The sequence below is a fragment of the Heteronotia binoei genome, chromosome 7 (assembly GCF_032191835.1).
Source record: "Heteronotia binoei isolate CCM8104 ecotype False Entrance Well chromosome 7, APGP_CSIRO_Hbin_v1, whole genome shotgun sequence".
NCBI lineage: Eukaryota > Metazoa > Chordata > Lepidosauria > Squamata > Gekkonidae > Heteronotia > Heteronotia binoei.
In genome coordinates, this window is record NC_083229.1 from 67,842,719 (window position 1) to 67,859,335 (window position 16,617).

Here is a 16,617-nt window from a genome sequence, read left to right on the forward strand (position 1 = left end):
AAAGGCATTTTTCTTGGCCAACTAAAATTGGTAAACTGGCAAACAATTCAGAGTTCTTCGAACTATATTTGTATTTATAAGGTTATAGAGGGTTTTTTAAAATAAATTATGTATACCTGTGCACTGGTTTGTAGTTCAGCATCCTAGCTTAATGATGCAAGTATTAAAATTGGGTTTCTGGCTTGTAGTTTTAGGGCTGATTTGCATGTTACAAAGTCTACATGAGGGATGGATAGACTGTCAACAGATGAAGTTCTATTCTGTGAACAGTCCTCATTCACACAGGGGCTTGATTATAGGAAAAGAGGAATTAAGCCTTCTCCACCTGCACTATTTCTTTGACCTTGAAATGGCTCTGGAAGCTATAATTTGCTCTTTTGGGTAAACTTACATGTAGCCTTCAGTACATAAGTTTCCCCAGTGGGGTGAATAGCTGCACCCTGTGGGAGGCCAAATCCCTCTCTCCCCACAAGATGTAGTCCTGATCGAAATCAGGTCCCTCCATGCTTCAGACTGAGTTCTTAGCATGGAATTTCAGGTGCACATCTTATCCAAAACCCTAAAAGCAGCCATGGGCCTAGTATGTGTGACTAGAGTTGTAAAATTTCTGGAAATTTTGAAGCTTGGGGGAAAAAACGGGGTTTTTTTGGGGGGGAGGGAACTGAAATTTTCAGAAAAAATGGGGGGGGAAAATGCTACATTAGCACTTTTCTTTTCCATATTGAAAGTCATTCTGTTACTTTAGGAACTTAAAATATGACTATGGACAATTTTACTTGGCATGAAATTATCACAACTAGCATATTAAAAGTATAGTGTATCCAAATAGTTATTACAGACAGAATTTACTTTTTAAGTAATATTTATTTGTAATTGTAACAAATGGAGCAACAATTTCCTGAACTGTTTACTAATTTATGTGGAACAGATAAAAAAACCTCAATTTTTTTTTTTAAAAATCCAGAAGTAACAATTATTCATATTTCTTCTCTACAGTATTAAATAAAAATAAAAAACTCATTCTCATAAAAAGAATTGAAGAGGGGGGAAGTGTATAGAAGGGAATGTAGGACTAAGTTTCAATGAATAGGCATGACCTAGGACTTGCTTGTCCACAGTGCATAAAAATTAGAATATGATTTGGAAAATATTTGAACACCTTGTCTTAAAATATTTTATTCATCATGTTAAAATAAAATGTTCCATAATTAATTTTTTTCATTTCTTTTTTTCAGTGAATGGGCATGACCTAGGACTTGCTTGTCCACAGTGCACAAAAATTAGAATAATCTGATACCATACATATTTTTTAGAAATGATTTGGACAATATTTGAACACCTTGTCTTAAAATACTTTATTGATCATGTTAACATAATGTTCCATAATCAATTTTTTCATTTCTTTTTTTCAATTTTTCCAGTTTTCTGGGAAAAAAACTTCAGGAAAAAACCCAGAAAAAAGGAAGTTTTCCGAATTTTTCCAGGCCTTCACAGCCCTATGTGTGACAAGTTAATCAGCCCTTAGGAAAAAATGTAGATATGTTCTGTTGAAAAAATAAAAGGGAAGGCATGCAAGTGAAAAACCTTTCCTAGCCACTGTGTAGAGAACTAACACATAAAGATTAGGAGGCATATATTGGGATCCCACTATCCCCCCCCTCCTTCTTGAGGCAGTGCTGTTAGCAGTAGTTGAGAGTATGTTTTTTGTAAATTTGAAGAACTACTACTGCTGGCATAGAGCTCATGTTTAACTTTTTGCACTGGACCTTGTATGTTGGTAACTGATTATGAAAAGCTGGTGTGTTAACCTTACATTTTTATATGTGTTTTAGGCTTCCAACAGTCAAGCTTCCCCACAATCTGTTATTACTCCAAGAATGGAAAGTACAACAGGAACAATTGCTACCTCTCCTAGAACTCCTCCATCACTTAGCCTTCAGGGACCTCTTTGCCCTCCTGAGTGCCCCCCTGGTCCAATAGAAGACTTGTCTCCAGACAGTATTGATGCTCACACATTTGACTTTGAAACAATTGCCCATCCAAGTATAGAGCATGCTCTGAAACAAGGATCATTAGACTTAGACTCCCTGGCAGAAAGTCCAGAATCTGACTTTATGTCAGCAGTGAATGAGTTTATAATAGAAGAAAATCCAACATCTCCAAATGTGGTAAGTGATCCACAAAGTCCAGAAATGATGGTGGAGTCCCTGTATTCCTCAGTTATCAATGCAATAGATAGTAGGCGGATGCAAGATACAAATATTTGTGCAAAACGAGCAGCCCTAGAAAATTCTGCTATACGTGTTTACATGGAGAAATGTAGAGTTGCTGCCCAGGAATCTCAGTTAAATTTAAGAAACTTCAAAGAAGACCTTTGTCACTTTAGAACATTTGTAGAAAAAGAACAGTGTGACTTTTCTAGTTCTTTAAAATGTACTTCAATAGAAATACGAAACATTCTAGAAAAAGTAAAACTGTCTCTTGAAAAGACACTGAAAGAAAAGCATCAAAAAGAACTGCAGTCTGTAAAAATGGAATATGAAAGTAGAATGAATATCTTAGTTGAAGATGGTGAGGAGGGGAAAAAAAAGATTACAAAATTGAAGTTAGACTTGAAAAGTCTTGAAGATCTTTTGCATGATAAAGACGATGAGTTTGCAATAGTAAAGAATGAAAAGGAAGCTGTTATAGGTTTACAGAATGAAAAAGATCAGAAGCTGCTTGAACTGGAATGCCAAATGAATAACCAATGTTGTGAAATTAAAGAATTAAGGGAATCTCGTGAAAGTGCTTTAGAAAGTTTGAAAAAACTTCATATAGAAACTGATGAAAAAATGCAGCTTTTGAGGGCAGAACTTCAGAGTTTTGAACAAGATCATCTGAAGGAACTAGAAGCCAGTCTTCAGGTCAGACATACACAAGAATTTGAAGTGCTAATGGCTGAACACGGTGTTTGTTTAGAGAAGTTAAAAAAGGAAAATCAGTGCCGACTTGAACAAATGCAAGAATCTCATGCTGTAGATATCCAAGAAAAAGAAAACCAGATTGAGGCACTAAAGCTGAAGGTTTCTGAACTGTCTGACTTGAGATGCAAATTGGAAGTTGAACTTGCTTTGAAAGAAGCAGAAACAGATGAAATGAAACTACTCTTTGAAGAAAGCAAAACTCAGGAGCAGGATAACTTAAAATCTGTTATTGACAAGGAAACAAACATTTTAAGAAAAGAAATTGACAAATTGAACCATCGAATACAAATTAATGATGAGGAATATCAGATAGGATTAGCAGAGCTAAGAACTTTAATGACTACTGAGAAAGATCACTGCATTTCAGAATTAATTGGCAGGCATGAAGAAGAAACAAATTTACTTAAAACTGAGTTGAACAAAGTAACTTCTTTGCATCAGAAAGCTTTTGAAGCTGAAAAAAGGTTGGAAGAACAAATAACAGAGTTGCAAGGTAAGCTAGAATTGGCAGTGACTGCCCTGGAGAAGCAAAAAGAGGAGAATTTGGCCCTATGTGAACAGCAAAAACAATATGAAGCCACTATCAGTAAGTTTGAAGAGGAGAAACAGCTGCTAGTCACTAACCATGAGGAAGACAGGAAGCTGCTTGTTGAGAAGCTCAATTGTGAAAAAGAAGATGCTGTACGAATTGCCCTGAAAGAATTTGAGTTGCATAGGGAAGCTGTTGAAAAAGAACTTTTGGAAAAAATTCAAAAACTTGAGATGCAGGTTAATCAGAGGTACTGTATGAATTAATTTATCCTCATATGATTGAAATAAAATAAACCAACAATGCTGAATATATATGTTCGTAAAGCAACGTTTGAGTCCAGTGGCACCTTTAAGACCAACAAAGCTTTATTCAAAGTATAAGCTTTCACTTGCACACACTTCCTCAGATACAGTGAAATGAAAGTCCATACATATAGGTAGCATACAGCATAATGAAGTTATTTACCATTACTTTCCATGGCAGGAGCAGTTAATTACTCTCAGTATTCCACAGTGAAGGATACAGCTACTCATCAATTTCCAATTTTGACATATTTATTTCCTTTACTGTGTTTTCCCCCAGAGTTAAATCCAAACAAATGGTAACCTAAAGTTGTTGTTCCTGTTTGATCCTTGCATCTGTTAAATGTCTTCATTATGCTGTATGCTTGTTGCCCATCCTCTATGGACTGGCAACTTCCATTTTGTTATATCTGAGGAAGTGTGCATGCACATGAAAGGTTGAATAAAACTTTGTTGGTCTTAAAGGTGCCACTGGACTTAAATGTTGTTCCACTGCTTCAGACCAACAAACCTACCCACCTGATTCTATATATATTTTCAGTCATCTTAAGCTATGTGCTACAGTCCTTAGCCATGTCCTCAAGCAGCCACCTTCTTTCTCTTCAGATATCTTCATCCTGTCTCAGTCCACAATTCCTTTCTCACATGGTTTATTTTGTGTTTATGCAGAGTATTCATTCTTTGCTCCTTAACTTTAGCAGTCAGGCTGATAAGAACATGTTGTAATTGCCAAAAGCATTGGATTGTTCTTTTGGCTTCCTGAGAGTTTGGAGCTCTCCAGTTGATTTAATTAAAGTGGGTTCATCTTCATGTTGGGGTTGGAGTACCTCTGTTTTCTAATGGAAGGGTTGTGATTTTTTGAAGTGTCCTCATGAGAATGCTGTGCCAATATGAAACATATGCCAGAAATATGAAAGGTTTATAATCCACTCTGCTGTAATCATTGCTGTAGGGAAGTTTTGATACAAACTGTACCCTCCGCTATGACAAGAACTTTACTTTTCAATTTAATCCTATTTGAGTCAGTCACAGGGAAGTTAAAAGAAAGAGCGATGCAGTGACAATACCAACAGGATGAAGATCAGTTCACACCTTGACCTCTATAACAATTTATGTGCTTGTAAGCAATGTTCCCTCTAAGCTGCAGCGTCTTGTGAGCAAAAATTCTACTTTGTGAGCTACTGGTATTAAAGTTGTGGGCTACTGGCATTGCAGTTGTGAGCTACTGCATAAATTATTGTGCTCTATAGTCCTTCTTCCTGAGCTAAGACAAAAATGTGTGAGCTGGAGGCTAAAAATCTGTGAGCTAGCTCATGCTAACTCAGATTAGAGGGAACACTACTTGTAAGGTGAAGCTCTTGACTCCCAGTCATGTGGGGTTTTATTTGTTGTTGTTGGGGTTTTTTATAGATACTTTGGCTTCAAAAATATTTCTGCAGCTTTGTTCCTATAATTTGTTTCATTTTTTCATTAATCAACAAATGCACATCCCTAGGATTAAAATGCATTTGACTGTTGTAAATAAAAATATCGTTATAATGAAAATGAATAGGGAAGATAACAATGATATATATTAATTAATACTTATCATTCTGGCATCTGACTGACTGATTTAGAGACTGCACCCTGTATTCAAATACAAAAGGATTAGAAAAATAATGGTAGAGAATGAAACGGTCATTATATTTCCAGTGAGAACAAAATAGTAATGCTGGATCAGAAAGAGCATTATTGATTCTGTATAGCTAGCCAGCATCTCTTTGCTTGAGCTAGTTCTGTTCTCTTTAGAGCCAAAGACTTCCATGTTTATTCTGGTGTTTTGCAGATTGCATAGCTGTTGTGTGAGTGGTGTATATACGAGTGAGAATGTTTAGTGTAGAAGAGTGTAGTTAATGCAAGATTTCCCCTATTCCTTTTCATTTTAATGTTAGTTGTAGTGTTTGTTAATTCTGCACAAAGGTTGTTAGTGTATTGGTGTTTATGTCTTGTGTTAGTGATTATCTATAGTATATATGCAGTTCATGTGTGTTACTTCTGCTGAGTGTGCACACATTATGAATTATTAGTCAGTACCTGCTTGAATCATTCACCACAGCACATGCACACTTAAACGAATTTCCACCAAGCACTATTATTCTAGTGTTTGTTTTGTACCACATGTTTGCACACACTGGGTTGGAGCCAGTGAGTTTGGTGAAGAAGGGAGAGCCCCCCCCCCCATTTAATCATATAACAGACAATGCAGGAGGTGATGGGACCCTGCATGAACAAAAGGCATGTTAGATGGGGGCTACAATAAGGAAGTATGATTCTGTGAAAAAGTGACTGGATCCAGTCCACCATCGGAACAGTATATGCCTCTGCACCCACTCTACCTGCCTTTCTTAGGGCTCCCAAATTCCAGCTTCATCTGGTTGTCTGCCTTGGGGCATCAGATGCTAGTTTCATAGCTTGCAGTGCTATGCTCTTGCTCTTAAGAGCTTGCAATGCTGCCCCCTGTTCCCTCTATAAGTTTGTCTCTTTGCCTTGACTACTGCAAACCCTTCTGCACCTGCTGTGAAAATATTCTTTTATTTCTCGAGATGCCAAATATCTCCCTGTTCCCACTTTTTAACACTGCTGTCTTCTAGGTTTCAAATGTCTACCTCTCACTGTTCCTCAAGATAGAAATTGCCTATGAAATCAGAACTATTTTTTCCTGTATGCGAGGGTACAATCCCTAAAAATGTCATCCAGGTTGGATGGAACACAAACATGCTGCTCATTAAAAGAAATGGGAAATTAAAACAAATAATGCAACAGTGAACGGGTTTTTTAAAAAATTAAAAACAACAAATTGGCATACCCCTCTTTAACTGTGATATCTGCAGTATTACATCTGACCATGTGAGTTGTACTGCAATGAATGTGTTATCCTTCAGAAAGTTGCAAGACTTCATCTGAGACACACACATTTAGCATTCTATAATTGTTAAATGATTTAATTAAAAATCTTGGCTTGGATCTGAACAAGTATAAATAGAGCAACGTTCATGGAATTGATATTTTCTGAACCCCCCCTCCCTTTGTGCATATTTCTGTATCTTACCCCCTAACAGCTGTTCCTTGTGACACTCAAGAACTCTCTCTGTATGTATGTGTGTGAGAGAGGACAATTTGTCTGATTTTTCCTTTCCCATTGCACACTATGTGTGTTACTTGGTGCTGTACCTGAATATCTTCTGACACTTGGTGGCAGCCCTGAGGAAAGTACCCGGGGGTGGGGGGAGAGTCCTAGAAATCCAAGCAATCACTTCTGAATCATAGCAGTTATATGTGTTCACATATGCAGGCTTAGAAGAAAAAAAAACTAAAGGTATGGAAGGTAAAAATAAAATATCTATCTGCATAAAGGAATTGTAATTTTTTAATTAATGGAATTTGATAAGGCCACATGCAATATTAAGTTCCTTCATCTCAGTGCTGTTGCACTATTAAACATTGGACTGTAAAACCTAACAGTGAAATCCTGTGCAGAGTTAACTCCAGTGGAATTTAAATGGGTTCAGAACTGGAGTAACTCAACATAAGATTCCGCTGTCCAGAGTACTACATGCATCAAATAAAATGAACAGTTCTTCAAGCACGGTAGAGAAGGGAGATGTGTTTTAGCTATTGTGTTTGACAAAGAAGTACACATATTCTTCTTTACTTACAGAGTTGGAAAATTCTGTTATTTTTAATTCTGAAACCTTTACAACAAAGATATTCTTTTAGATATAACAGGTGTGCATAAATTGAATTAACTTTTCCCATCTTTGGTTATGTTTTCATGTATTTATTGCTTTTCAATTTTAGTAAACTACAACTGGAATCATGTGGCAGTGAACTAGATCGCGATTACTAGTTTTAGCTTTTGCGTATAAAAATTGTGCAGTGAGTAGCTGCTGTTGGAACCTTCAAGGTAAAATTCTTATTAAGAGAATGACTGGCCACCATAAACAGCAGAAATTAGAACAAAACCCCCAATACTTGTAAGATGTTTTAAATATTTAGCAGGTTTTTAGTTGTACAATTTGGCGCAAACTTGAAGTTAAATTTTTTCTTAACAGTACTTTTAACTGAGCAGATCAGTTCATGTTTTCTTTGTCTGAAATAAGTTAATGGGTTCTCCTTGTTCAGCTGATATGGTTTATAAAAATAGTTATTCTTACTATAGAAAGTAATTCAGTTATTTAAATTAAAGTACTATAACAACAACCTAATGGTTCTGTGTATTGCCTCAAATAAGAAGTGTTATGACATTGTGCAGTAAATTCTCATGAGTTCATAACAGTATGACTGTGAACATAATCACTAATGTTAGTGAATGCTTATGATCTGGACATTCATTTATATCCACAATTTGAATAGGGTATGTCTGTTCTTGCCAGGTGATCATGCATCACCCATTACTAGAGAGAAACTATAGGACATACAGAGCTCAGTTCCATCCACCACTACCCCAGGATATACACAGACATCACACTGAACAAGAGACCTGTGCACAACTCTAGCATCACTTTTGAGTCCATCTTCTTTGCATTGATAAAGTGGATTGGAGAGAGATAAAGATTGAACATGCTGTTTTCCAATGGTCTGGGGTGGGAGCAGTCTCTACTTCTGGGAGAAGCTCCTCCCGCCTGACAGAGAGGGTTGCCAATCTTTGTGCAAGGGTCACAGATCCTAGGAGGAGGAGCTTCTCTCCCTGAACTCAGTCTTTGATCTTGCCTTGAGGCAGACAGTTGTTGTAAGCTGTAATTCTAAATTTACGCTTTGTTTTTATCTTCACTCTTGCTTTCTACCTTTCCTTCTTTGGTGGCGAAACTTTCCAGTGAGAAGGACCTTGCTCTTCTCCCCCTCCCCTCCAGAGTAAGCCTCTTGGCAGCACAAGCCAAGAAGTGAAAAATGGTGGAGATTCCTTTCATCCTCCCTGCTCCCTTGCTGTAACTGGATCTCTCCAGCCACAGGGTCTCCAGCCCTTAGGCTGGGAGCTTCCCCAGTCACAATCTCAAAGGAGTGTTGGTGGCTCTAGCCACGGAGTCTCTGTCCCTCAGGCCAGGACCTTTCCCATGTCACTATCTCAAAAGAGTGTCAGGCCCTCCACATGCCTGTAGAAGCACACTAGGTTGGCTGTATGCAGCAGGCTCAGTCATAACTGCATCACCAGCCTTCAGCAATTCTTCTAAGCCCAGTAAGAAGGCCCAGGTGTGCTTTTGATCCATTTCTTTTCCCAGTTTAAAGAAAAGGTGAGAAGGGGCAGCAGAAGAACAAGGGTTGGCCCTTTCTGAGTCCATGCCTCAGGATAGCTTAGCTCCTTCCAGACCCGTGGGTCTTGCTGCCAGCATGGGCCTGAGCTGGCAGAAGCCCTGATATTGGTCCTATCAGGGGAAGACATTCAGGCCAATCTCCTGAACTGTATTAGAGGGGAAATTGCAGAAGGAAATTAAGAAGCCACCTCTCAAGCTATCCCCAATTTCAGAACTCCTCTAAGTCTCCTAGTAGGTTCAGCCACCATTCTTCTAGCGCTGTATGAAGCAGCAGGGGGGTGGATAGACGTTTCCAATATCCCCCACACACCCAAAAAAGGAGATTAGATCACTCTTCCAGTATAGAAGCAAGCTTTTTATTGGGACATGAAGATAAGGAAATCCAGCTGCTTTGATTCTTCCCCATCGTAGGAAGGGTGTGAGCTGTCTGATGAGGATCAGTCTGTAATGGCCATGCAGCCTTTCTCTTCCCATAGGAAGTTTTCTATAAGATCCTACCAAAAGTGCTGAGCTTTCTGGAAATTCCAGTTAACAGCAAAGAGGCCTGACTTAAGCAAGCTTGCTGGTTCAATCTGAGCCCTTCCAAACAGGGTCCTTGGGATTCAATTCCCACTGTATTTGCTAAGTGAGCCCCGTCTGAGTGGGATTCACCAGCTTGGTCCAAGTCTAATCACATCATAAATTCCTAGTTTTACACTTTGGTATCAGAGGCAAAGAGATGATTCACACTCCCTCTGGTGGATGATCCTGTAGATAGCATGAGTTCCAATTCTGTTTTACTGGCAGAGGTGGATGGCCTGCCTGGGAACCTGGGGGGATAGGAGGAATGAGCAGACTTGCATAAAAACCCTTGAGGCTTCATCATCCTGTTTTGGAGCATCCACAGCAAGCTTCCTTTTTTGCTAGAGTGTTACATTCTTGGGCTTCATGTTTCCTTGGTGGCAGATAATGATATCCCTAAGGAACTGGTCAGTGACATAAAAGCAGGTGGCAGTGATTTCTGCCTCAGGTGCATCTTTTTTCTACTGAGCCTAAATACAGCACTCAAGGCTCTCTCCAAGCCACCTTTTGCGCTCATGGCCACTTGTCCATTCAAGGAGCTCACCTTTAAAACTTTTTTCCTGGTTGCTATCACAGCAGCCAGGAGGGTGTCAGCAGGGCTTTTTCATAGAAAAAGCTCAGCAGGAACTCATTTGCATATTATGCCACACCCCCTGCTGTCACCACTGTTTTGTACATGGCTTTTTTGTGGGAAAAGCCCAGCAGGAACACATTTGCATGTTAGGCTACAGCCCCTGACACCAAGCCAGCCGGAACTGCATTCCTGCTCAAAAAAAGTCCTGGGTGTCAGAATTCAGAGCTCAGTGAGCAAAGAGCTTTGTGTATTCCATATCAATATAGTAGTGCTCAGTCCAGACCTGGCCTTTATCGCAAAGGTAAATTTGGCATTTATTGGTCAAAAGAACTAGTTCTTCACTCCTTCTGCTCTAGTCCCAAAACATCCCCAGGGGTTTGGATGTTAAAGGGACCCTGAGTTTTTATATTGATATATATTTTACCTGTAGATTTGTATATGATGAGTGTATAGCCTCTAATCCATCTACTAATGGTTGATATAGAAACACTCTGTCGGGGGGGGGGGTGCTTCCTGAAAGATATAAACATAGTATCACAGTCTCATGGTTTCGATCCTTCTTCAGTCTGATCTCTCCTCAAATACTGCTTCATGGAGCCACAGAGATGACTATTTTCAAATCAATTGGCAGTGGTTTATAACGCTGCACCTGGGTGCAGGAGAACGGTCCCATATTCTCTCTTTTGGAATTTTGAATTTCTTGACAGTGGCATAGACAGTCAAGAGTTCGAGAGCACGATATATTGAGGCAACACCAGCCCAACAGACTTTATGGGTTTTCTATCCTCGAACTCTCACTGCAATCGCGTTAAAGGGCCAGTTGCTGGTCTGGGGGCCATTATGTAAAAAATATCATTGTGTATTGAGTTACTATAGTGAACTATATTATATTGTCTTTGTCAGTAATACATGTTTATATACACACGTTGGTGTGAAAGTTGAAGAAATTTCCAGTGCTAGTTTATTTTATTTACACATTGGAACCTGTCATATTGTATTATACTGGATTAGGTAGAAGCAATATACACGATGCTCCAGGAACAATATGTTTGAAGGTCAAACACAGAATGTTCTTAGCTATGAATGGAGCTAAGGAATCCATTCAAGATGGTGAGAAATGACAAGGAAAAGACAGACAAATCGAAAACTAAGGACGAATGCAGCACGATAAGAAGAAATCAGATAGGCAGTTCTTCCTGTTGCTCAAGTGAAAACCTCTAATACAGTGTGTTTGTAGTATAGTGAGGTACAGCTAGATTTAGAGGCATATACCATCCTGTGATATTAATGATCAGTGTGTATTAACTAAGTTTACAAGCACTATGGTTAAACACTGGTTTTTTGTTAACATTGATGTGGAAAGAAGCCGATGTACAACAGTCTTTTTGTGTACAGATTACCTACTTTTTTCTTGTTGTACTGATGGAATATTTTTATTTTGAGTAATTGCATGAGACTGGTTTCACTTGCTTAAAATACTAAATAGTACATTTTCAGCTGGTGGGATCAAGGCAGTTTGTAAGGCATGGCCACATCACCATGTGATATGTTCAGACATGCCAAGTTTTCTTCTCTTTGAATTCCATGAAATTGCTCGAGAATAATCTGTAATGTGCAAGATTGAACTGCTCTTGAGCAGCAAGTTTTGTAATAAGATTTCCAAAGGAAATGTGATTAGTTGTAACAGAAGATACAATCAATGAGCTGTGAAATACCTTTTGAGAGGATAATTTTACTGAGGAGGAACAAGCTGAAATTATTTGCTTCATTGCTTTTTTATATACATTGATTTAACTCTCATCACACCTGAAAATGAGTAGTGAACAATCCAAGCATTTCAGAGAAGCAAAATATAATACAATTCTTTTGGTGATAGGCTTCTTTCTTGAGATTAAACTAGTCTCTCTAACAGAATAGAAACAGAGCTTGAAACTCCTATTTAACCTATTAAAACCATCCAGCAGTAGTTTGGCTGCAGTTCTGTAATAAGGGAGTCTTGTGGATCATATACAACACATAGATTATATGCTGGCTAACCATGAAATATGTATAGAATAGCCTAAGCACTTGAGCTGTTCTGACTTAGCAGTAGTAGTAAATAATATAGCAGTGAATGTAATTCTTGTAGCCCATATTTATTCAGATTTATAATTTTCTTTAATCCTTCATGATGCTCAGAATGCCTGAGTCTTGTTTTCCACTCACACAATCAAGTCATTTCTCAGACTGGTAGGAATGACCTATGGAAGCACTAAATAGTGTGTAAATTATTCCTAGTCATTTCAGGTAATCATAGTTTGAAGTCATTTGCCTTAAGATATCTAGATCACAAACATTTGACATACATTTTGGTAAACTTTTTAGTATTTTATATCTTTTGACATTGATCTGCAATGGTCAGGTCTCAAAAACACACAGTTTTACTTACTGTTTTCTTTGAGCAGAAAAACTATCAGTAGCAAATGCTACAGAATTGTCCTTCACATGAAGAGGATTTCCTTTCAGCTTTTATCTTGCCTGTAAATATAATAGCTTCATGATTTCATACAACACTGCTTCTGTTTCTCATTGCCACTAGTTTGAAACCATATAAATAAAAGATAGCTAGGAGGTGAGGTGATTGCTTAATAGCAACATCTCCTCTGTATCATTTCCTTTGCTCGATGAGTAGTAGGAACTGCCATCAAAACCATCTGGAACCCATACAGAGCATAAGTTAGGAAGTGTCGCTACAAAACATACTCAATGAATTTGATGGATGGTCTTGAGCAAGTCACTGTCACTCTGTTCTCAGTCTGTACAGTGAGAATAATAGTGATCTCAGATGTCATAAGGGCTATAACGCATTTTATTAAACTATAGTGAGCTAGTGAATTGCCCATCATGATGACAGGCAATAAACGTGTATTGGGGGGGGGGAGGGGTTAGGATCAAGTGGGATTTGTGACACATACCCATGTTCATGAGAAAATGGTTGGCAGGAGTACTTTGTACACCAAATTTTATTCCTGCTATGTGGTAGAATTTTGGGGACGGGGTGTTGAACTCATTCGTTATGAGGGCCAGATTTGGCATAAATGAGACCTTGTCAGGCTGGTCCCAAGTGTGTCATAAAATGTAATGCCAGGTAGCAGAAATATTAACTTTATAAAGGACACAAACAAAAAGATTTTTTTTCTTAAAATAAAACATGCTTAAAACATTAGCACACTTGCAATATTTTGTTTAACAGTCTGATAACTGACATCTCTTGCTATGAATTATTGCTTCAAAAATTGGAGATAATGCCTATGCTGTAGCAATCTTGAGTATGCTGTTCAGGTGTCATTCAGGTGCAAATCTGTAAGTTGCAAACCTACGTTTGATTTATTTACATTCATTACAGAAATCTCATGGTCAGTGCTTTAATACTCAGAGGAAAACATGAAATGGCTGGGCTTTGTGAGCTTTTGTACATAAATTGCTTCATGTACCGGTCAAGAACATGTGAAGGCACCATGACACAGACTGAGAGCTACTTGTTTGTCTACAAAACTATCATGTTCCCCAGACAAATAATTACAACTCCTGTGTGACAGTGTAAGAAGAGATAGCCATGTATAGTTGTCAGTAACGGCCTACTATCTGGAAAGTCTAAGTTCAGAATCCCCAATCAATCAAAAAGGAAAATGTGAAAGAAAAATAAAAGGAAATGTGCTGGGAGAGCTTGGTCTGGACATACTCTTAGCGTAATCCTAGTGTAATTATTTCTCTTCTGGATCATGAAGGCATGAATATAGTAAAAAGGGGGAGGCAAAGCTAGTTGCACCCAGGAGACCGCTGGTGTAACAAACCAACAAAACAATCTCTGTGTACCAAGACAAAAAGCTCATACCTTGAGTAAAATGTTATTGGTCTTAAAAGTGCTTTCTTTATATCTCTCCTGTGTGATCGATGGAGAGAACTGGGTTAGGAAACACTCCATCATTCCCTCCCTCCCCAGAGTATTTGGGGGGGGGGAGTTTCATCCAACAGAAGGAAGAGAGGCTTGGCTCAGTAGCTCTGCAATATGATTGAAAGAGCCTGGCAGCCCAGGCTATCTCAATCACACAGCAGAGCTACAGAGCCAAGCTCCTCCATTGGCTGAGGCTCTTCCTCCCTTTGGGAAGAGGGAGGGAGAAAGGGAAAGAGAGCCTGCTTTGCTCACAGGAGAGAAATGAAAAATAAAAAAGAGAGCCTGCTTTGCCTTATCACAGGAGAGAAATAAAAAAATGGTGACTGAAGGAAGCAGGTGATGGAGAAGGAAGTTTCCGGCAGGCCTGATCGGAGCCCTCTGAGGGACAGATTAGGCCCATGGGCTGGACATTTAACACCTGTGGTATACTATATAGATAATAGTGAACACAAATAAGCAATATTGGCAGTGCCATAATTCACAGGTCAATGTTAATGTGACCACTGAAGTGGCCATACAAACACAATTATTTGCGGGGAAGGGACAGTCACTTATTTGAGATGCAGGCAAATTGTTCTAATCTTATCTACATTCAAGAATTTCAAGAAGTCAATTGCTAAGCCTTATGTTTGTTTTTGTCCCGCAATCTTTGTCATAGTAGAATTTGTCCTGGTCTTCTTACAGTTATGTTGAAGTTGCCTCTTCTATCATAATATCAGACTCATTACTTCACATAGATCGACATGATAACATTATGTCAGGCTTGATGATACTGCAAGTAGTTCAGGAAAAACACACATGAATGGGGAAAAAACAAGCTTAAGGCTTTTACAATCATCTTTGCTCCTCCCAGAGCCTATAAATGCGAGGTTTGTGGATGTTTTTGTGCTGAATCTCCCCTTTTACATACAGCATTTTCTTATCTCGCTTATCATTCTGTGAATATTCAAATTTTTACAGAGCTCTGTATATATATATATATATATATATATATTAAAAAACTGAGGGGGGGGAGTGAGCAGCATTCTTAATAGCCATATTGGCCATATCTAGTCTTCACAAACCCCATTTATTCTTGTGCACTCCCTTTGCTTGTACATGAAGCACATTTGAAAGCTTCCTGCCTTGAGAGGCCTTCAGCTAAATTCCAGTTTGCCAGGTTCCTGCATTCAGATGTCAAGGTAAATTTGGAGTTTGATCAAAGCCTTCATCCATCTTAAAAGTAGCATGCAAAGGGAGGTAGAAGATATAACACAAAAGCAAGCTGCATTTGGTCCCACCACAGACAAACAAGCATGGTGTGGTGTCTTGTATTCAGTCTATGAGTTCTGGGACTCAGCTTCCCTTCTTTTGTTCTTTTCTGCCTTTAAAAGTGATTGTTTCCATCATATCACATATTGGGATCTTTATTTTTTGGCATGATGTTAGCAAGTTATAGTTGACTAACAATGTTAATTAAAACTGTCAAAGATAATTAGCATTATTCAAGTCTATATGCTACATTTTCAATGTGAACCTAAGCAGAGTATGCACCCTTTGAAGCCCACTGATTTCAATGGACTTTGTGTAACTCTGGTATTACTTTGTTTAGGATTACACTGTTAAAGAAATAAGTTGAGATTTTGTCTCAGTACGTTTGGATACATTGAGTTGTTTGATTATATTTAAAGTTCGTCTGAATCATCAGCATCAAGCTTGGTTGCTGAACTTCAAGAAAAACTCCAGGAAGAGAAACGGAAGTTTTTGGAGCAACTTGAAGAACATGAGAAGAGAAAAAATGAAGAAATGCAAAATATTCGAACATCACTCACAGCAGAACAGCAGGTAAAATGGACTGATTATACATGCTTCTTGGAGCCAAGTGAGATTAAAATAACTTGGAGCTGCTGCTGCTGCTACTTATCTTGGCTGGGGGAGGTCTAGCTTGGGTAGCAGACAGTCATTCCTCAAAATTCCAGAAGGTATTGATGGTATCATGTTGGTTTCATTTGTAAAGGAATGATTTCCTGACTTTAAAGAGTGGTAGAGCCAGTCTTAGGGATAGGCATGAACTGCATTTTCTGTGGCTTGGTTTGTGGTTCATGGCTGGACCACAAACCAGTATGCTGAACCAAAATTGTTCATATTAATCCTTGAGCCATTTAAACCCCTGCTTTCTGCTCACTACTGCTTTTGGCAGAAAGCCAAGTAGGGGGTTAAATAGCTTCTGAGCCATTTAAACTCTTGTTTTCTGCTTCTTGCCACTTTTCAGGGGGAGCAAAAAGCAGTGGTTTAAATGACTCCAAGGTATTTAAACCAAACTGCTGAGCAGTGGGGATCTGAACTGTTTTTTGTTAAGAGAACACAGGATTAAATGTTTTGGAGCCATTTAAATCACTGATTTCTGCTCTTCATGAACTGCATCAAAATTTGTGGAAGTTCAAGGTGGCTCTTCTGTTTATGAACATCACTTTGCAAACC

General features: G+C 38.6%; 1 protein-coding gene across 4 annotated transcripts in view; it reads left to right on the top strand.

Moving 5' to 3' along the window:
• The window catches only part of RB1CC1 (RB1 inducible coiled-coil 1), a 101,910-nt gene that overhangs the window by 67,651 nt on the left and 17,642 nt on the right, over positions 1–16,617 (top strand). For all 4 annotated transcript variants that reach the window (XM_060243800.1, XM_060243799.1, XM_060243802.1 and 1 more), the window contains 2 exons: positions 1,833–3,745; positions 15,828–15,981. In XM_060243800.1, the coding sequence (XP_060099783.1) occupies positions 1,833–3,745; positions 15,828–15,981 (2,067 nt within the window). The remainder of the gene's footprint in view (positions 1–1,832; positions 3,746–15,827; positions 15,982–16,617) is intronic.